The 22,032-nt window shown below is 33.3% G+C and overlaps 3 protein-coding genes and 1 pseudogene across 4 annotated transcripts; 1 reads left to right on the top strand and 3 right to left on the bottom strand.

The window, feature by feature from the left end:
* Positions 1–2,051: 2,051 nt before the first annotated feature.
* LOC118057186 (ATP-dependent zinc metalloprotease FTSH 11, chloroplastic/mitochondrial) lies at positions 2,052–10,321 on the top strand. 2 transcript variants are annotated; one of them, XM_035069688.2, is made up of 17 exons: positions 2,064–2,850; positions 3,429–3,582; positions 3,688–3,780; positions 3,931–4,016; positions 4,107–4,230; positions 4,603–4,722; positions 5,077–5,127; positions 5,503–5,564; positions 6,778–6,835; positions 7,438–7,563; positions 7,642–7,722; positions 8,005–8,134; positions 8,232–8,380; positions 8,709–8,990; positions 9,129–9,218; positions 9,318–9,371; positions 9,873–10,321. In XM_035069688.2, exons 1-17 carry the CDS (start codon positions 2,270–2,272, stop codon positions 10,026–10,028), a joined length of 2,397 nt encoding a protein of 798 aa, XP_034925579.1. In that variant the 5' UTR covers positions 2,064–2,269; the 3' UTR covers positions 10,029–10,321. The 2 variants fall into 2 exon arrangements, with proteins under 2 accessions (XP_034925580.1, XP_034925579.1); XM_035069689.2 differs by lacking the exons at positions 9,129–9,218; positions 9,318–9,371 and having other exon boundaries at positions 2,052–2,850.
* Positions 10,322–11,935: 1,614 nt separating this feature from the next.
* On the bottom strand, positions 11,936–13,667 carry LOC118057209 (F-box protein SKIP22-like; annotated as a pseudogene).
* Positions 13,668–13,848: 181 nt separating this feature from the next.
* LOC118057210 (uncharacterized) lies at positions 13,849–14,183 on the bottom strand. Its single transcript, XM_073405054.1, has one exon. It carries the CDS (start codon positions 14,077–14,079, stop codon positions 13,849–13,851), a length of 231 nt encoding a protein of 76 aa, XP_073261155.1. The 5' UTR covers positions 14,080–14,183.
* A 2,602-nt stretch (positions 14,184–16,785) lies between these two features.
* On the bottom strand, positions 16,786–19,401 carry LOC118057228 (abscisic acid receptor PYL8). The gene is made up of 3 exons (XM_035069743.2): positions 19,039–19,401; positions 17,795–18,010; positions 16,786–17,282 (listed from the first exon to the last, which is right to left on the bottom strand). Exons 1-3 carry the CDS (start codon positions 19,177–19,179, stop codon positions 17,064–17,066), a joined length of 576 nt encoding a protein of 191 aa, XP_034925634.1. The 5' UTR covers positions 19,180–19,401; the 3' UTR covers positions 16,786–17,063.
* Positions 19,402–22,032: the final 2,631 nt, after the last annotated feature.

Raw genomic sequence — 22,032 nt, 5'->3', positions numbered from 1 at the left:
CTACAGTACACCACCGGGCGGCTCGCCTGAATGCCGAGTCTTTCTCCGCCGCCAACTCGACGTCGTCGTCACCTGCAAACCATGGGAATCTTGCTATCCCGATGAAAGCTAAAAAAAAAAGAGCACTCTTGTAACTGGCAAACTATTAATTCTGTGTCTTTTTCTAGATGTCTTCGTCACATTGAGTAACCCTTAAAACTAACAAATCCAAAGACATATCATTCAAAGCTTGCAAAAACACCTCCCCCTCCTGACAAATCCGAAGACAAGAGTTTTAAGGAGACATGCCAGCAGCTTATAGATCCTTCGCCATTGATTTCTAGAACCAGAACTCATTTTTGTCATCAATAACTACATAACAAGCCAATTTTATCTCTCCATTCCCTCTCTCAACGATTCAGATTTTAATTTCTCGCAACCCCTTCTGGGATTTGATTATGCCACGCCACTTTGGACAAGCCAAAACACAGTTGCTCATACGCTGTAGAAAACTCATCATCTCTTTCCTTGCTCACATTTTGCTCAGAAGACGACGAGAAGCTTGTCAATTAATGTAGTGAGTTCACAGACCAATTCAAAACTGACAAAACCCTAGGGAAATGGTCTAGAAATAAACATGTCGTCAAATAATCACCACCGATGAGGTAGGACAGCATTTCTTTCTTAAAATCATAGTCTGGATACATGGAGAGTCGAGACAGGCCCTCCATCGGAAATAACTTCCGTGATCCTTGCATCGCCACATTTTTCAAGCAACGAGAACATATGTTTGGGCAAGAGAACTGTCTGTAAAGATTTTGGGTACAAGATGAACCCGAGTACCTGATAAAATGTAAGAAACGTTTTAAGCACAGAACTAAACTGAAAATCTGAAAAGAGTGAAAAACCAACCATCTGCAGAAATGAGTTTTGAGGACAGAACACCAGACCGATAAGAAATTAGGGTTTAAAGGAGAGATTAATGGGTGGATTAAAATAATTGAACATGATTAAACAAATTAGGGTGCTTCCTAAGTTTCAATTTGAGGTTTTTATTTTTTAAGTCTTTTTAAACAACATGACTAATTGCTTTTTAATTAAAAAAAACATTAAATTTTGATTTTGATCTAGGTTTAGATCATAAAGAAAATGATATAAAACGAGAAAAAAAATGCTTGAAGAGAGGGAATTTTCGATATGATATTTGTTTGAGTTTCTAATTTTCTAATATATTATATGTGAGAGTGTTTTGATATTTTTATTTAAATTAAAATTTTATATTGAAACAAGATATGAATCGTAATTTTTCATAACTATAAAATTGACCTAGAGGATCAAAATATAATTTTTTTTCTTTATTAAATATAAACAACAACTATACTTTTAGTTGGTAGAAGTCATATAAACAACATATTATAACTATATAAGTACGTGAACATATAAACTTAAAATTATAGTTTTAAAACCTGATTTGTTTTAAGAATTAGGTTTAGAGTTTTGATTAGGTCATTGGATTGGTCAAATTTTTTTTTTTAAAAAAATCAAAATAAAGTTGTTTTTAGTAAAAAACTAAAAGTCAATAAGTTTGCAATCGGGTTTACCAGGTCCACCCAACTTAATTCCAGCTCCAGGTCTCACGTCGAGTATTATAATCTAATAATCTAGATTTAATTTATAATTATATAAATAACTTTTTTACATTAAAAAATAATAATTTTACCAGTAGCTTGGAGCGGGCCATATTCTAGCTCTAATATCAAACAATGACAACAAATTACTCTAATGACTTGGAATATTATACGCAGAAGTGAAAGTGCGTTTGTTTTTGAGTTGTGATCAATTTTTCAAAATGTCCTTTTATTTTAAAAATATTAAATAAATGCTCTTACATGATTTTCACATAATCATTAAAAACAAATTTGACCTCCAAAAAAGCAAATCATTGGAAAAAATGGCAATGCAAAATTGATGTGATATAATTAGAGGGGAAAAAAAAACTCATCTCTGGAGATAGTTTGAGTTCCAACTTCCAAGGTCAACCCAAAGTGAAAAAAGAAACCAAACTAAACATAAACGTAGAAAAGATTGCAATCACACAAAAAAGACGGCGCCAATTTCAATCAAAATCCAATTCCAAGCTCAAAGATAAGATAACTTTCCTTCCTTTCCTTTCCTTTGTGGTTCTCAAAACTCCCCCCTCTCTCTTCAAAACCATAGAGAGGGAACCCATATTTTTTTTCTTTGATAGATTTATTCATAAACCCTAAAAGTTTCATCGTTATCAACAATAATGGCTATCACTTTACAAGCTACCCTACTTTGCAGACCTTCTTTCTCTCTCTATTCTCCTTCAAAACGACGCAGCTTTCACCACCCCATCAACTCCCCTCTTTCTCTCTCTAAAACCCCATCTTCTCCTTCTTTAAACCTCCGACTCCGCCCTTTCTTAATACCTTGTACATTGCACCCTGACAATGCTGACCCTGTTTCGGAAACAGTCCCTCCGATTTCAAATTCCGATAAAACACAAGAGGTGGTGGATGTAGTGGAGAGCAATGAGAGTGGAAGGCAGGAGGAGGAAGGGCAGGGAGGTAACTTAGTGGAGGAGAAAGAAGGTGGTGGTGGGGTTTATGATAGTAATGGGAGAATAAGAGTGGCGGTGTTTTTAATGGGGTTATGGACTAAAATGAAAAATGGGTTTCAGAAATTGTTGATGTTAATGGGTTCTTATTCTTCTAATTGGTTTAGTTTTAGTTGGTGGCCATTTTGGAAACAAGAGAAGAAATTAGAGAAATTGATTGCTGAAGCTGAAGCTCATCCTAAAGATGCTGAAAAACAGACTGCTCTATTAGTTGAGCTTAATAAGCACAGGTTTGGCTTTAGATTTTGATAATTTTGTGTGGGTTTGTTTTGAGCTTTGGTTTCTGTTTGTTTTATGGAAGATTGATAAAGTAAATGAATTATTGATAACGGAAATGAATTTGATGGGTTTTTGTTGAAGTTATGAGCTTTAATATGTTTGGTTTCTGAGAAATTGGTAAAGGAATTGAACTGTGGTGTTTGTTATATTTTCGACTTTGCTATGTTATTTGCTCGGTGAATGAGAAATTGGTTAATTCATTAATTAAAATTACTGGGTTTTTTTTTTTTTTTTTTTTCTCTGGGGTTTCGAATTTTATCTGTATGGTTTATGAGAAATTTATAGAAGAATTGAATTTTATGGGCTGTTTGTTTAAAGTTTTAAGAGTACTTTTTTGGTTAAATATACTGTCTTCTTTTTGGATGCTTAGAAATTGATTGAGGAACATGTTTTGGCCCTTTCTTGTTAAATTTTAAGCCTCCTGTTTTTAGTTTAGTGTTTGTGTGATTGTTGAAAAATAGGTATGAAAAGTGAATTTGATTGTCTGTCTTTCATTTGCTGATTTTTTTTAATTAATTTTTTTTTGCAGTCCTGAGTCTGTGATTAAGAGGTTTGAACAAAGAGACCATGCAGTGGATAGCAAAGGAGTCGCTGAGTATCTTAGAGCTCTTGTGGTTACTAATTCTATTGCAGATTATCTTCCTGATGAACAATCTGGAAAGCCTTCCAGTCTTCCTGCTTTGGTAGATTAAAGCACATGTTTGTTTGTCGTTTGGTTAGTTGGATATGTGATGTTTGATGCCGCAGTTTTCTGCACTATATTTGATTGATTAATGTTTAATCTGTAGTTGCAAGAATTGAAGCAGCGTGCATCAGGGGACACAGATAAGCAATTTATGAACCCTGGCATATCTGAAAAGCAGCCATTGCATGTGGTGATGGTAAGAGTTAACTGTAAAAATGATTGTGCTGGCGACCTTGTATATGGAGCAAGGTGGTTTAATACTTTCTGCTTTTGATTTTAGAAGATAAATGTGAATAACTTATTGTTTCTAAAAGCTCTTTTTTTTTTTCCTGTTGGTTTTTGGTAGGTTGATCCAAAAGTATCCAACAAGTCACGGTTTGCTCAAGAGCTTATATCAACTATCTTGTTCACTGTTGCAGTTGGATTAGTTTGGTACGAGGTCTTGCATTTCCTCTGCGCACTTTGTTTCACCATTCCCATCTCTATTTCTCTACCTTATTAGATACGGAATTCATTATTCAGGATAATGGGTGCTGCTGCACTTCAAAAGTATATAGGGAGTCTGGGTGGAATAGGAGCTTCAGGAGTTGGCTCAAGTTCTTCTTATACTCCAAAAGAGCTGAATAAAGAAGTTATGCCAGAGAAAGTGAGTTTTGAACATTTTGTGCCTGAAGTATTTGGGGGTGTTTTTTAGAATCCTTCTACCTTCAGTTACACGATTGCTTCTTTTTTTTTTTGTATTTCTTTAAGGGGTGGATAGTAGATCAATAGAATTTGTTTAACTTGTTGGATGTGTTCCTGTTCCTGTGTCTCTTAGTAAGGGAGATAAAGCAAGATTAGATACATCAAGTTGGAATAGTAGGGAAGAAAAATGGGAACTTTGGTTTAGCGGTGAAACTTTTATCGCAAACCAACATTTGCTTGATTGGAGAAATTATTTCTTGGAAAGCCATATGCTTTTATTGTATATTACTCTTGTATTTAGCATATAATGGTTGGTCTTAACTTTTATTTGCAGAATGTTAAAACCTTTAAGGATGTTAAAGGTTGTGACGATGCAAAACAAGAGCTTGAGGAAGTAGTGGAGTATCTAAAAAACCCAACAAAATTTACTCGCCTTGGTGGGAAGTTGCCAAAGGTTTGTGCAAAATATTTTTTGTTATCATACGTAACATGTGGTTTCGTGTACTTTGTATGAACCCTATAGCGTGGAATATACTAGTCATAGTTCATATATTGGCCTAGAATGATAGGTTTTGTGTTCCAATTGTCATGAATAACTTCAATCATTTCCTTTCTGTTGCTATTCAGCAGTCACACTCATTTCTGTACATTGGAGAAATCAATTACTATTATCACGTCTTCTTGTTGTACTTTTCTCTATCTGTAAAAAACTCATTACAAGAGACGTTTTACTTCAGAATTTGAATTGCTGCTTTTATTTCTGCTAACTTGTTTCTGAAAACATGAGTTTAACAACATTCCAATGCAGGGAATTCTTTTGACAGGAGCCCCTGGTACAGGAAAAACATTGCTTGCCAAGGTAACTTTTACTTGTATATTTTTTAAGATGGGTTTTTGACTTGTGCATTTCTTGTCCTTTGATACTTTGTCTTCAGCTGTTGACCACTTTTATTTTCTGTTATTGAACTTCTATCTTTGAAGCTTGTGATGAATAAACAGCAACCCTTGTGTCATTTGATCATAAATATCAAAATGACGTGTTGAGAGAAAGTATAGATTCTTTTGGATGCTCACTGGAACAAATCAACCTTGTCATTTCCTATGTTCAAGATTGTATTTTACAAAATGTCCTATTGGATGCTCATCCTTTTTTGAATTTATGGTCATGAGTACTAGTCATCTATGCTTATATTCATGTACTTCTTCTGATAATTGTATTATCTTGAACCTCAAGGCCATTGCTGGAGAAGCTGGTGTGCCTTTTTTCTATAGAGCAGGATCTGAATTTGAGGAAATGTGAGTCATCTTTACCTTATATAGATTACCTCATTTACTTGTAATAATAAAAAGAGAATTTACATAGTATCTTATACCAATGCTGTTTTTTCTTTGGGAAAACAATGCAGCTAAGTTCTTTTATGCTCTAATTATTAATGGAAAATTTTTTAAGTGGAATAAAAAATTACATTTTTTCTGCTGATTAATATCTGGTAGAAGTGGAGAATATGATAGCTATCTTACTTGGCAGCAAGAATTAAGAAAAGATGCAGTAGGGTGCTGGTGAGATGGCCCTGCCATGTTCACCAACTGTTGTCTGTTGAGTAGCACTCTATGATGTTTGAGTAGTTGATGCATGTCTAGAAACAGCTAGAGATGAGCTGGTTCTTTCACTTGGTTGTGTTTGGTAGCAATCAGTGAAGTGTTGAAGAAATTGCTGGTGGAAAGAATGAGAAAGAAGTGATTTGGCTTGTATTTATGAGAAAAGCTGCAGCTTCAACATGTCAAGTTGCAGAAGAAGTTGCTGGTGGTAGAGGATGAGGTGACAATGATTTGGCCATGTATTTACGAGGAAAGGCTGCAGGGAAGCTGCAGAATCTGCTTTTTAATGCATAAAATTGAGTGATGATATTGGGTTAAACTGCCATGCCATCATGGTCCTTTGATTCTCCTGGAGCACCTAATGGCCAATCCAACAATAAAGTGGCCACAGCATTCTGGCAACATTTTAAATTGAACAATTGTATCAAGTATGGATGGTTTCTTGGACAGGAAGGCTGCTGGATTGTGGCAAAGATTGTTTGCATTTGTTAGGGTGTTTTGCATGATCTGGAGGAGGGTTTAACAATTTTTGTTGGTGTCTTTTGTGGGTTTGAGAAGGTAGATAGATTATAAGATTTTAGGAAATGTGCTGTTACTGCAATATCTTGGTGCATTTGGATGGAGATGGGTGCAAGGTTTTCTGATGATCTTCATATTGAAGCAGTTGTTGGGGGATTGGATAGTCTTTTTGGCACCTCTCTAGTGGATAGATATACAATGGGATTGGAGTGCTTTGTTACTTTGAACTAGATTGTTGTTTCTTTTCACCTTTGGGAAGATGTCTAATTCTCCTATTTTTGCGATTGAAACTCCATCTTCTAGTAAGATTAAGCTTGCTTTTAGGAGTAATCCCATCCTTCAGCATTCTCATATTAAAAGAAAAAGTCTCATCTTACTTTTTGTACTGCAGGTTTGTTGGAGTTGGTGCTCGGCGTGTAAGATCCTTATTTCAAGCAGCTAAGAAAAAGGTTTGTTGTTCTGTGATGTTTTTTGGCCGTTCAGTAGGGGAGAAACAAACAAAAACAGAGAGAAAATTTTAAAATCATCTTGGCAACCATTTGTAGGTCTTCTTCTCTTCTGGCTGAACAAATATGCACTTCTGTACATGACATTGCATTATGTTTTTTTTATGTATTCATGATTTCCTAGACGTACAAAATGGGTCTTCAACAGGCATAGACATCTTTGAGGGCATTTTCTTGAAATAAAGGAGTTTTTGTTATGATATTGGAGATCTGTGCACAAAGAATGTGTATAAAAATTGGTGTTATCCTTTTCCCTGTCTGCTTGTCAGCTAACTGTGAATAATCAATAGGAATATACAAATATACAAATTGTCTGCTTTGGTTTAATGAAATTTATAGCTAGCTGTATAATGCTAAAAAAAGAAAAGAAAAAAAGAAGAGTCTATAATTCAATAGGAATATGTTAGTTTCTAAGAGAATCATCTATACCTTGACTTTAATTACATCCATGATTGAAACTTTGTTAAATCTGAGCTGTATAGCGATGCCTTAATACTGTGCTTTTCCTTTTCATTGTATGATTAACACCATTTTTCATTTTGTAGGCTCCTTGTATCATTTTTATTGATGAAATTGATGCTGTTGGGTCAACAAGGAAACAATGGGAAGGCCATACAAAGAAGACATTGCATCAACTACTTGTTGAAATGGATGGTTTTGAACAAAATGAGGTATCTATAGATAAGCTTGTAATATAATGTGTCAGTTCACTGCCACCTTTCTAACCTTGTTTAATTTTTCCTCTGCAGGGAATAATATTGATGGCTGCAACAAACTTGCCTGATATTCTTGACCCAGCTTTGACAAGGCCTGGTAGATTCGACCGGCATGTATGTTATATTATTCTCTATTATTTCTTTGAGCTTTGAAAGTTAAAATGACATTGTGTTTCAAGGTGAATATGTTTTACTGAATCGTCACATGTGGTTCTACTTGTAAATTCTACTTTCTAGGTTATAGAGTTTAAGGATGAGTTTCCATAAATGGTTTCACTCAAATAAATACATGAATGATTGGACAAACCCAGAGTTTCTGTCCATGTGCTTATATGTCATCTATTTTTTATTTGAATTAATATCCTTGGTGATATGACTGACAAGAACTCTTTTTAGATTGTTGTTCCAAATCCTGACGTTAAAGGCCGACAAGAGATTCTGGAGCTCTACCTGGAAGATAAGCCTATGGCTGATGATGTAGATGTTAAAACAATTGCTCGTGGCACACCAGGCTTCAATGGAGCTGGTGGTTCATTTGATTGAAGCTGCATATTTTGTTTTCTCGCAGAAGTTTATTCAACTTTACCAACAAATTTTTCCATTGCTTCTTGTTTTGCAATCAGATCTCGCAAACTTAGTGAACATTGCTGCTATTAAAGCTGCTGTAGAAGGCGCTGAGAAGTTAACTGCTGCACAATTGGAGTTTGCAAAAGACAGGATACTTATGGGTACTGAGCGGAAAACAATGTTCATTTCTGAAGAGTCAAAGAAGGTATGTATAAATCAGTCGATAGGCAATCTCTAGAGTAGTAGGTTTGGATGATTTCCTTGCATGGTTGACAGTTTGCTACATATTCTTGGAACCCATCTTTGTAGTTCTTAATCTATTGGCCTAAGCTTGAACTATCTTGTCTCGTTCCACTTCCATTTTAAGTTTGTACAGACTTGGGGAGGGGGTTTATTATTAATTTATTATCATATATGGCAAGCAAACGAGACCTTTGCATGCCATGCATAAAGTCTTCAGCATTTCAACTTACTTGGAAACATCCAGTGAGATTCATCACTGTTAATTGCTATGCTATTACACTTGTTTCCAGTTAACAGCATATCATGAGAGTGGCCATGCTATTGTAGCTTTCAATACCGAGGGTGCACACCCGATACACAAGGCAACTATAATGCCACGAGGATCTGCTTTAGGAATGGTCACCCAGCTTCCTTCAAGCGATGAGACATCAATTAGCAAAAAGCAGTTATTAGCTCGGCTTGATGTTTGTATGGGAGGAAGAGTTGCGGAAGAGCTCATATTTGGTCAAGACCATGTAACCACTGGAGCAAGTAGTGATCTTCACACAGCTACAGAGCTTGCGCAGTATATGGTATGTGTTTGTATGCTAAAGTTGCATTTCCTTTGGTTTATAGAGCTCCCAAACCACAATGAGTAAAATGGTTACATCTAAGTTGGATTCAATCCATTGACACAAAATGCATTCCAATGCTATCTTCATCTTTCCAAGGTATCAAATTGTGGGATGAGCGATGCAATTGGACCAATACATATTAAAGAAAGACCAAGTTCAGAATTGCAGTCACGTGTTGATGCTGAAGTATGTTTTTGAATGCCTGGTCTTGTTTATGAAATTTTTTTTTGTGAATCCCTGGTCATGGTTTCAGAATGATTGTGATCTGTTTGGTCGTTTCTGTAGGTCATGAAACTCCTAAAAGAAGCATATGATCGTGTGAAAGCCTTGCTAAAGAAGGTTTGTTCATATGATTCAGTATTGTTTAAGAGGACACATCCACCACGATCAGGCATTATTACTTTTTGTTGTTTTTTCCCTTGGTAAAATGTGCACTGGGCACGTTATGTTAATGGAGGTTAGACAAGAGACTTTGAAACGCCCCTAATATTCTCTGTCCAGCTCCTTCACCTAGAATTGTTTTGGAAAGAGTTCCTTTTGAACATCATCATATGGTGGAGAGTTATGAATCTGTCAGCAGTTAAAATCTTTCTGCTGTCGTTCCCATGTACCCTCACTACATGAGATTCGTTGCTGATAGTTAACTTTCTAGTTTACTAGAATTAGATCCCTTGAGTGCCCTGCCATTCTTACGCTGAACCTTCTATTCAAGTTGTCCTGTCGTATCTTGAAGAAATAGCTTCTGTGTGCCTTGAGTGCTTGAATAGACTAAAGTAACCTTTTGAAGTTCTGTAAAGCAAATTCTAGCAGTCACTGACATTTTTGTTTGATTATTTGCAGCACGAGATGGCATTACATGCATTAGCAAACTCTCTTTTAGAGTATGAAACACTTAGTGCAGAAGAAATAAAGCGCGTTCTTCTTCCCTACCGGGAAGGACGGCAACCGGAGCAGCAAGAAACAGCGCAAGAAGAAGGGGAGCTTGTGTTGGCTTAATAATCATGTAATCTAATCGACCATGGGGGAGATTCTGTACAGTATATTTAAAGCAGTACAGGTGATTATTTATACAATCCCTCTCCAATCCTCCGCCTTCATGTTTCGTAATTCGATGCGTGATAGAAATTCTTTCCGTACACCCTCAACCTGACAGACAGCGATAGATCTTGTACTATTTTCTTACATGTATTATTTGAACGTTTGCCCCAACTGTGGGTAGAATTTTGAACATACAATATTCGATGTTATAGGCAGGGCGCGGCAAGCTTTATGGTGTTTTTTGAACTTAATCTTTAGTGCTCCTCCCCTTTTACCATTTCGGGTGCATGATTTTGCCAAGATCGCTGCACTCCTCGCTGTTCACTATCCATTTTACGTGCTTTGACGAGGAAATTGTCACCGGACTGCCGCCGTCATGAACTATACTAATGTGACCATTTGAATTATCCATACTGAGTTTTTCTCTACGGAGGCACTACCACAAAATATGTTTTATCGTAATTATCGACATAAGGATGGTCTAAAGCTCAATATCCTCCATCAATAATGCATAGTTATATAGAAGTATAATACAACATGCTTACAAAATAGCAAGATCACAATATTTTCTTGAACACACACACAAACACCTCCAAATTATGTGAAAGTCATCTATTCTTTTGTCCGTACATATATTTTACTCGAAGTATATATAATAAGGTTATTTAGATAACTAGATAATTTACAAATATTCTTCTGATGATGAAATGACCATAAATATCTGAAATACGATATTATGGTTGTTATGATGGATGAAATATACCTTGTAATATATAAAAACATTGAGAAATAGGGTAAACATGCTGTGTCTATTACTACTAATACCTTTAATATAACTCTAGAAATAAACACAACATCATTAGTCTTTTTCAGTATATTAATATTATGCTAAATTTTTAATTTGTTGTATTCCCTTCATCAACCGATAAACTTTAATTTCCTTTATTATATACATTAAATAATCACCGTTGTAAATACCTTAAAACCTCATGAATCACTTATAACTCGTGTTTTAAATTGATCACATTTATCTATTCATTTCAATACTCCTAACTCGTAGTTAATATCATCTGTGCATTTATTAATCTATTTCAATGATTATAATCCTAGTTCATGCTATAATCCAATTAAAAATTTATTAATTCCACACTATACCTATAGCTTTAATAAAATTATGCATTCACTAGTCCCATTCAATACCCTTAATTCATGTTTTAATTCAACTTCTAAATTCATTAATCAATTTCCATATTCATGGTTTATGCCTTAAAGATAACATATTCATTTACCCCACTTCATCAACCAGTTCCATAATCATGACATGATTTTTGTTCTAATATCATCATATTCATTTACTCAATTTATCTGGATACTCTTAATACATATTTTATATCAACTATGTATATATTGATCTATTGCATTTCTCGAGGCCTGTGCTCATGTCAACCATACACTTACAATTTCAATAATTATAGTTTGTGTTTTACATCAGTCATATTTATTGATTTATTTTATTATTTATGAAAATATAATTATTATTATTTTTTAAAATATTTTTTATTTAAAAATATATTAAAATAATATTTTTTTTATTTTTTAAAAATTATTTTTAATTTTAACAATGATCTAAAAATATCAAAAAAATATATTAATTTAAAAAAAAAAAAAAACTTTCAAAGATACATGGCATTATTGTCTAGTAACAACCCCCTCCATTGCGGCAGTTTAATTTTTACATAATTGCCATCGTCGTGGTGGCCGGCTTAATTTCAATTAATAACCCTCGCCGTTATTACTAGCTTAAATTTAATTAATATTCACTGCCATTATAGCCAACTAGATTTTTCAAAGTATCCCCCTGCTCATGAAGCAAAATTAATTTATATTCTGAAATTCGAATCGAGTTTATATTCCATACTTCACATTAAATTTATGTAGAAACAAATAGACAAAACATTTCTTTAAAAAGATGAGGTATCCACTTCCGATGTCTCTCCTGAAGCTCCCGGGGATTGTGCTTCTCCTGCTGCAAGTCCCGCTTTAGCCGCATTACAACTCCGAGCAAAATTTCAACGAAATCGAGGAAATCCTTGACCAGGACGACCATTGGGTGGAGGAATACCAAGCAAAATTTCTCCTGGTTGGGAAGAAAAAGGGCGGAACTTGATGATAATCTTGCCATGGCATTGACATCCCTCTTCCGCTTCTTCTTATTCTCCCAACATGAAGCAAACTGCTCTTTCCAATTTACAGTTCCCAGCGCTCCTGTCCCATCTCCAAACTCCTCCACAAATTTCTGCTGCCATGGATCATTGTTGAAGACAAGCATTGCATCTCTGAAGAAACACTTTCCATTTTTGCAATATCAGTGGCAGCTAGTGACTCTAAAATCTTGACCTTCAGCTCTGTTGGGAGGCGCATCAAGCATGGTGGAAGAAACAGGCCAACCTTCTTACAAAGATCTATCAATAAAGGCAAAAAAAGGCCATCCTTCACGATTTTCCACAACTCAAAATTTTCATTTTCAAGATACAACATGGATGACCTATCATTTTCATTCATCCCATCATTCTTACCATCTGCCCACACAAAATCTATAGTTGGCGCAACTATATATATATATCCAAACATGCACGATATAGCTCAGATCCACCCCTGGCCAAACACACAGACATTAAAAAATGCCCTAAGCTTTGGAACTTCAAAACAATCGTTTCAGACATGTTTTTATAACCCAAAAGTTCTGGAAGCGTGTAACAAAGTGACATTACCAAATTCTTAGAAGCTTGCTCTTCTGGAAGACGAAATTCATCCACTTGTGTCCCAGATATAGAATTGATCCCACCAAAACCAGATTCTATAAAAACAGCATGAACTGCAATATCCAGGAACTTGTAGCTGTAACCATCATCACCCATTTCTTTCCTCAATAGCTTCCTCGTGAAATACGGTTCAGAGAACCTCTTGCCACCAACATCTGCAGAACCAGTATCAATATCCATAGCTTCTACACTGGTCAATTCTTGTGTCTCTAAGGTTTCTCCACCCTGAGCTTTTGAATCTAGAGATCCATGTCTTTCAATAACTGCATCACTCGTATCGGATCCTCCAATCTCATGCTGCTCACCCTTCTGTCCTTGCACAAGCATATCTAGAGAAATTTCAGATTTAGTTTCTTGAGAATTGGCATCATTGGCTTGAACACCAGCATGCCCACGGACAAACAAATCTTGGTTTCGAGCTTATTAAAACCAAAAACTTCAGACTCTGGAAAACTCATCAATTGATCAGGCGTAGGCTCTTGTACATTACCTCGATGACCTCGAGCCTGTTCTCTTACAGAGGAACAAGAACCTAAACGCAGCAATGGGATTGACAGAGAAATAAGCAAGGTCACCAGACGTAATACCAAGAGATTGCAAAGAATCCTCTGGCGAAGATGCATTGAGCTCATCCTTTCTATTAAGAGACAAATATGAGCCTGCGGAAAAATATTGCTCGAGAGGGGGTTTCCTTTAGTTGCTGTAAAAAACACGAAGTGGGCACTTCTATTTTCACAGTTTCTTTAGATTGCACAGATCTCAATCTCAGTTTCATGGCTAAAACTGGTTAATCAATACAGAATAATTCTGAGATTGAACTGCCAAAAGCGAAAGACGAAACACAACAATCCTAAACGACAAGAAAGCTCGCAAAATATGAGAAAAGACACTGATTTTCTCTAACTTAACCTAGTAATAAAACACCATTCGTAGCAGCAGATGAAAAAACAACAGGATCAAGATTTTGGGTCGTCAACAGTTTCTATTACCTTGCCGTCTCTTGGAACCAAACAAGGAATTCCATCTTTTATAGGAAAAGAGACAGCAATAGAATCACTGAAGAGAGAATTTGTTTCTTTGCAATACCTTAAGGGCTGTTTGGAGATTGGGCAGACAAGAATTTCAGATAGTGTTTTGCTGATTCCTTCTCCTGCTCGTTTTAACAAGGGCTTGCTGCTTAGCCTCATCCTTTTCGATGAACTCTCACTCTATCAAACCAGATCTCCAAATTTTCTCTCTGATTTGTGTTTATTATTTGTTAATTTTAGACTCAGATCTCCACAAACACCTAAAACATTCAGCCCGTAGATTTATTTATTCCGTCAATTACTATTGTACCCTTTTCCTCCAATTATTATTCTTGTTTGGATTTTCAGGGTTTACAAAATAAAACAGGAGGTCTATACCATTAATTATAGAAATTTCCTTCATGATTTGTTTTTTCGAGTTTGATTAAAGTTAATTGTAATTAAATAAATAAAATTATGTATGAGATATTATTTCATTAAATACTAATCGATTTAATATTCTTTTCCGATTAGATTCTTGCCCCTGTTTTTTCCCCCTTTTTTTTTTTTCAAAAGATTTGAAATAATAACTTTTCATACAAGAAACAATTTTATTGCTATATAATTAGGAAAAATGGAAGAGCTCCATGCGTGCTCTTAGTATGCATCTTTGTGCCGGTTCAATCTTTGATTAGTTTCATAAACTTTTTGAGCATTTATTAATGGATATAATTTTTTATTTATTTTATTAAATGCATGTATCATTGTTTTGATTCACAATTAATTTATTTTTAATAGTGTAAAACTAGCTAGAAGGCTCGTTTTATATTACGGGCTAGACCAAATTTTTTCTAGTGCAAAAAAATATATTCAAGTGACATTGACGCTTTTAAAAAAACAAGAATAATCTAAGACTTAAGTAGTTGAAAAGGACCACATGTATTATTATAGCATCAACTTGGAATACAAATCAAACAAAATATTATAAAAAAAACATTTAATACTTACATTCATTCAATTTATATAATTTAATTAAAAAGTACTTTTTAAAAAAACTAAATTCAATAAAGACAAAAACAGAACTCTGAGATAACCCGTATAATTTTTAAATTTATTGAAAATCTAATATAAGCAAAAAAAAATAAAATAAAGCTCAATCTTTAATTAAATAAATGTTAAATGAAAAAAGGGGCTCGAATTGATCCGCCAACCTTGTCCGAGTAATTAAAAGAGATTGCACAGGTTGTTAGAGTAGCTAATCGGAAAGTAAACTAAATAAAATATTATAAAGTGAGCATCTAATGATTATATCCAATCAATTAATTTAATTTAATTTAAAAACAAAATTATTTTAAAAAATAAATTTCATAAAGAAACAAAAAAACCCATGATAACTCGTATTATTTCAAAAATCACTGAAAATTTTCATAAAAAGAAAAAAAAAGATCTAATCTCCGACTAAATAAAAATTGAATGAAAAGGATCAATCCGCTGAGCTGGTCCAAGTTTTAAAACAACAGGTCATGTGATCTTTATATAAGAATGAGTTTAAAAACAAGATGTAATTGAAAAAAAAGTTTTTTTAAAAAAAATCAAGCTAACTCGTTGAATATTTTAATCTCGGGTTAATATATTAAACATGTAACCCGCTAAATCTTAAATCCAGGTTCAATCAAAAAACTCAACACCCAATAAATATCATTTTTAATTTTTTTTAAAATAAAGATCAAATTTGATAAAATTGTAATAAATAAATAAATTTTAAAAACCATCTCAAATAAAAAAAAAACAATAAAAAAAATCAAGACCAATTCTAAAGCTAACAAATACTATTTACATGCCAACTTTATTTTTTAAAAAATAATTTTATATTAATAAAATGATCATTTTATCTTTTGATATAACATGAGAATTACAAAAGGACCGTTATAAAAAAATGAAAACATAGCTTATACCAAAGCTTATTAATTTTTTTATTCAAAGGGCAATGAAACAAATTTATTGTGCTCTTAGAGGCTGTTTGACACTGCAGTCCAAACAGTTTTTTGCAAAATTTTAATTTTTTTTTTCTAAAATTGAGTTTGATTTGTACTTTTTGGATCGTTTTGATGTGTTGATATTAAAAATAATTTTTAAAAAATAAAAAAATATTATTGGCATGCTTTTCAGCACGAAAAGCTATTTGAAAAGCAACCACTACCACACTCTCAAACATCCTCTAAATGAGTAATTTCACCATACATAAAAGTTAAAACAACCGATTTATCCCAACCAACTTGACAATGACTAGTGGCTCCCATGGAAATACCAATAATACTCTCATTGCTTAGGCCATTGATTCTTGAAATAAGAAGCAAATCAAAAAAAAAAAAAAAACACTTGTTTCAATCCATAAATGATACTCAAGCCATTGATTTTTATTTTTGAAATGAGAAGTAAAATAGTAAAAACATTGTTTATTGTGTTTTACCGATGTCTTTGAGGTTTTTGTTAAAGCGTTGTCAATGCCTATATTTTCTTTTAGTGTTGATAAAAAGATTTGAGCACAGACCTGCCGCGAAATGCAGGCAAGCGACTAACAATCTCTACTTTACGACCATTCCCCAGAATTTCCCTAGAAGGCTTCATCAACACTAGTGTCACCAGACAATACATGGATACAAAAATGAATATGATTTGCTGTAACAATGCCTATAAACTGTAATAGAAAATACCAGGACAGAGACTGAAGGACATGACACGCTCTCCATCTTAAGTTTCAGCTGTTCTTGATGTTCACCCAAACACAAGGTAAAAAGCAAAACACAAAAAGCCAACTCTTTACAGCATAAATTTATACAACCATAAATTATGCCACCGCCATCAAAACCATTCGATATCATAGAATGGAAACATAATAATCCTTCCTTTTCCCTTTTCATTCACAAGCATGAGAAACTTATAAGAGTGTGGTTCTTTAGCTACTGAAGATGTCCAGAACATAATTTAAAAGGGAACAAGACAGCATAACAATTACAAGGAAAAAGAGCGCAAGAGTGTCTGAAAGATGGAAGAAAGTACTACTGCTGCCAGTCGGTCTCTTGAGCCTCCTATATACAAAAGCCCCGGTAGCTTCATCCTTCACAACTGTAGCCTCCACCACATCTCTGGTCTGGAATTTTCTTTTATATACTGTCAATGGGCTCGGTTCGGTCCTGCACTGCAAGGTGCTCTGAGACATCGGCTAGTGATTTGAGATTGCACTTGATTAAAGCTTCGACAAAGTAGCATGTTTCATCCTTCGTGTTCCCATCAGGCACGTCCACCACAAAAGATTCAATCACCAGAGTCCCTGGTCGTCCATCAATGATCTCTGGATGGAGGGAGATGATTGAAGAATAGTTCTGGGGCAAAGTAGAAAGTAAAACCAGGTTGAGTTCGTTTGGGTTGATAAGAAAAGAAATCAGAGAACTTAGAAATCAAGAGTCAAGAAAGAGAACAGAGAACACGGACCTTGAGGCTTTGAATATTCACTCAATTGCAACTACCCACCAGCGAAAAATGATAATTTTTCTAAACAATTAAACTAAAGTCTTTATGACTTGGAAGCAAACAATGGCAGGGAAATCCAAAACTAGTTACGTTATTGGATTCCATTCTAGTGGAAACATTCATGAGTATAACTTCAAAACATGTCAACCACAGAGACTAAATTTCAATTACATGATCGTTTTGAAAATTTTGAAAGGTAAACAAATCAACTTCCCTACAAATTAATATATGTACTCAAGAACTGCAGATCACAAGGCAGAATGTGCACAAAATTTGCAGTTTTCAGAAGCTAAAACAAATTCACGGGGAATAGAGATCATACATGCATATCAAGAAAAAAGAAAAGAACGAACGGATTCCATACCTTAAGTCTGTGATCCCCACCAACTATCCTGATGCTGAGGATATGTTCATCATCATCGAGAAGTTCCAATCTTTCAGTACTTGTGGTGGCAGGAAGCCCTGACCTAACATCTACTTCTCTAAGACTCCCAATCCCAAGATTTCCCAGCACAACACACCTGCTGATGAAAGGCTTGTACTTCTGTGGTTGATCAAATCTTCTCACCAATGACCATACCTATTGGAATCAAAGAAATATTTCAGAAATGATTATGTAAACCATGAAAAAACAAGTGAAAGAAATTCGTTACCAATCAAATTCCAAACAGAATAGAAACCGAGACATTATTGAAGGACAAATCGTTTCCACAGATTTACTCACTATTGATTCCCCTTTAAACCTGCATATTCTTTTCAAAAAGGATTCTCTAATACAAACCATCCAGTTGGCTGGTAAGAACAGTGCATGAAAAAGACATCCGTGGCATTTCCCAAGCTATTCGTCCCAATTAGAAAAAAATAAAAATAAAAATAAAAGAATAGCTGCAATTAGTTCAATTATACTGGACCACCTTGTTTCGTTTAATTCAAACTTGAACACTTTTCTATTGAACAAAACTCAAACTTTTGGTTCAGCAGTTTCAAGAGTCTAAACAGTACAGTTTAGAAAAGAAAGGCAAAAGTCATAGCTGTACCTGACAAAGACCTTAACAAATTCTAACGCAAAAAGGAAACTAAAACAGAAAAAACAACTGAATTTAATCAAGAAACGAGTATTTCAGTTAATGAACAACTCATTTTCACTCTTTGCAGCTTGCCTTGAAAAGGAACCAAAAACAGAAGACCAATGCTTGCACATTCCAGACGAAAAGTTGTTACATTGAACTGTAAAAATTACATTCACACATCCAAAAAATTGAATACGTATGTCTCTCCTCTTTTCCTGACTTTTCTCAGCATCCAAACAGAGGTCAAACGAAGAGGTTGGTTAATCAAACACACCAAAATGAGGAAAACAACTCCATGGTCCATACACAACCATCTAAAATAAAAAAAGAAACATAAAACATAGATCAGGACCAATCAAAAAATCCAAACTTGCAGAATCTTCACATACAAAGCACACTTGAAATCGAACCATGGAACAACATAAAGAAAGCCCAGAAAACAAAATCCAAGAAGGAAACACACACATACATATCAATACATACAACACATATACACAAACAGAGAATAATTAAAGGGGAAAAAAGTTAGAAACTTTACAAGTTGAACTGGAGCTTTGATATGCTTAACAAGAGCAGAACTACACTGATGGTCAGCAAGATCATCATGTGTATGGTGCCTTCTTATATATTCACTCTCAACACATCCTATCCCTCCTCTTCCATTACAATTTCCATTCATTTTCTCTCGTTTTCCTTGAAAACAAACACGCCCTTTATTTCTCTCTTCCTCTGCTAACCATCAAAGATATCAATATAGTAAAAATAACCCACTTTGTATCTCTTCAAGGATGACTTTTCTCTGTCGCCGGAAGTCTTCTCTGGTCAATGGACGGTGGGAGTTGTAAAGAGGTTTATGGCGGGGTGTGTGTGAGGAAAGAACCTCAAGCCTCTCTATCATATCATCACCTGAAATTAAAGTATTAAGAGGTTAACTAAACGACAACTTGGAAATATCGTGTTATTATTTGTTGACGGAATTGCCCTTAGCTAAAATAAGAAATAATTCCTTTTTCAGATTTTTTACTAAAAAGGACAAACAAATCTTAAATCATTAGTGAAAAGTATGTCAATATATTGTTTTATTTATAAATCAATTCGTTGAATTATTGTGTATGTAGATTTAATGATATGATTTCACTAACATAATGTTTATCAATAATGTAGTGCAACCACCTTTGATATATAGTTGCATCCATCACTTAAATCAAATGAAATTATTCCTTAAATCAATTTTAATAGTTTTATTTTACCTTTAAATCCTGTTTGTTTTTACGTTTCAAAAATGTTTTTGAAAAATTTTAATTTTAATTTTATTTTTTTCTTTACTTCAAAGTAATATATTTTTCATGTTTTTAAATCATTTTGATACACTGATATTAAAAATAATTTTTAAAAATAAAAAAAAATTATCTTAATACATTTCTGAGTGAAAAACACTTTAAAAAGCAGCCGCAACAACACTCTTAAAAATTATCTTAATAAAATCAGAATAGTTATATTAATTATATCATAATTGTGAAAATATTGATAAAAAAAAGTTAATTGTAGGAAATATTATTGTATTGATACATATAACATTGGATTAATGAGCAAATGAAGGATTTTCTGTGTTATTTTGGAGAAAAAATGTTGTCTGGCGTTAATAAAAGCTGTCCATTTTACGGGAACATAAAGTTGTGGCATCATTTAATAAGGTATGATCCATATTGTTTATTGGTTTCACATTTGGGAGCTATGATGTATTAATTAATATTTATAATGCTAATTATTAATTTGTAGGGCCAATGATTTGCTCCTCGTAATGTAAAAGTCAACAATTCCTATTTATCTAATGTATTTGGTATTATGGTGTAAGATATTTTTTTAAAAGTGTTTATTTTTTAATTCATCATATTATTTTTTTTTTTATATATTTTTTTACATCAATATATAAAAAAAAAAAAAAAACTAAAGCATTGCCAGGCCAATGGAATTACTTAAATTATTCTCTCAAAACACTAGTACACTCACAATATTCATGCAAAGGATAAAATTGGCAAGTCAAAATATTAATAGCTACTTAAATAAATCAGCACTTATTAAATTGATTAAAAACAAAATTTTAGTTAAAGAGAGCCATCACTTAGTGGATTCATACAAACAAATTTGACAAATAAAAAAAAATTATAATAATATAAAATTATAATCATTGATTAAACCACCGGCCCGATGCGTTATACTTTGCTCACCAGCACATTTCTCGAACATTCGCTTAATTTATTGTTATTTCCGGGGACCCATCTTGGTCCCAAACAACAGTATATTAGAAGTTACGTCTCCAAGCTAACGAAGGCGCGTGTACAACACTCTCCCACCTACGAAAATATATTTTATACTAAAGTACAATATCTATAATAGATACGGTTAATTAATTCTGAATAAATTTAACCAACTTTATAAACAAACAAAGTACTAAGAAAATTTACAAAAAAATCATATTTTAATCGGCATTACATAATGGATGGCGAACAATCAAGATATTTTGATTATTTTTGGTTCAATTCATATGGCATAGCATAAAAAGATGGTATTCAAAAATATGATGGTGGTTTTTTTTTAAAAGTAATTTTTATTCGAAAATAAATCAAAATAATATATATTTTTTATTTTTTTAAATAATTTTTTATATCAGCACATTAAAATAATTTGAAAATATAAAATAATAATTTTAAATAAAAAAATTAATTTTTTTGCAAAACTACATTCCAAGCACATTTCCAAACAACCTAGAAATACATGAATATTGGTTCCATTTAAAAAAAAATGATTGGAATTTATTGAAAATTATAATAAAAGTTGTTGTCATGTAGTATAGAATAAAAATGATATGAAGAGAGTGTTTGAGAGTATGATAATGATTGTTTTTAAAAGTTTTTTTACTCAAAAATACATAAAAATAATATTTTATTTTATTTTTAAAAACTTATTTTTTACCCATGCATATTAAAATAATCTAAAAATATAAAAAAAATTAAAATTTTTAAGAAACCTTGTTCCAAACACGTTTCCAAACAACCTCGAAATACATGCATATTGGTTCCTTTTATAACAAAAGAATTGAATGGAATTTATTGAAAATTATGATAAAAGTTGCTCTAGAAGCTTGTTTTTCTCATAATAAAAAAAATAAATTATAATAATAATTCAAGTGATAATAAATGTTTACTCCATCTTTTAATTAATCAATTGAGATATATAATTTACTCTGAGAATTAAATAAAAAAATAAAAATAAAAATAAAAAACTATTATTTTCATAGTTTCAAGATCCGAACTGGTCCAAGGTCTGGATTCCAGACTTTAACCGGGTCACCAGGTCAATCGGGTTAAATTTTAAAAAAATCAAAATGATGTTATTTTAGTAGAAGAATAAAAAAAATAAAAATCAACAAGTTTGTAATTAGATCAACTCACCAAATTTTTTCTTTTCTTAATTTTTTTAACCTAGTTCAATTTCAATCCTACACAGGTCTGGTGCTCAAAACTATGTATAA

The sequence above is a fragment of the Populus alba genome, chromosome 15 (genome assembly GCF_005239225.2).
Source record: "Populus alba chromosome 15, ASM523922v2, whole genome shotgun sequence".
NCBI lineage: Eukaryota > Viridiplantae > Streptophyta > Magnoliopsida > Malpighiales > Salicaceae > Populus > Populus alba.
The sequence above is the reverse complement of the archived record's forward strand: the minus strand, read 5'-3'. Positions and strand labels throughout refer to the sequence as shown.

Coding starts and splice junctions, on each gene's coding strand:
- LOC118057228 (XM_035069743.2), bottom strand. CDS start 19,179: ATGAATGGAAATTGTAATGGAAGAGGAGGGATAGGATGTGTTGAGAGT. Junction 18,011..19,038: donor TCAAAGCTCCAGTTCAACTT/GTAAAGTTTCTA, acceptor TGATTCCAATAG/GTATGGTCATTGGTGAGAAG. Junction 17,283..17,794: donor GTGGGGATCACAGACTTAAG/GTATGGAATCCG, acceptor ACTTTGCCCCAG/AACTATTCTTCAATCATCTC.
- LOC118057186 (XM_035069688.2), top strand. CDS start 2,270: ATGGCTATCACTTTACAAGCTACCCTACTTTGCAGACCTTCTTTCTCT. Junction 5,565..6,777: donor GGATCTGAATTTGAGGAAAT/GTGAGTCATCTT, acceptor TTTGTACTGCAG/GTTTGTTGGAGTTGGTGCTC. Junction 7,564..7,641: donor ATGGTTTTGAACAAAATGAG/GTATCTATAGAT, acceptor TTTCCTCTGCAG/GGAATAATATTGATGGCTGC.
- LOC118057210 (XM_073405054.1), bottom strand. CDS start 14,079: ATGAGGCTAAGCAGCAAGCCCTTGTTAAAACGAGCAGGAGAAGGAATC.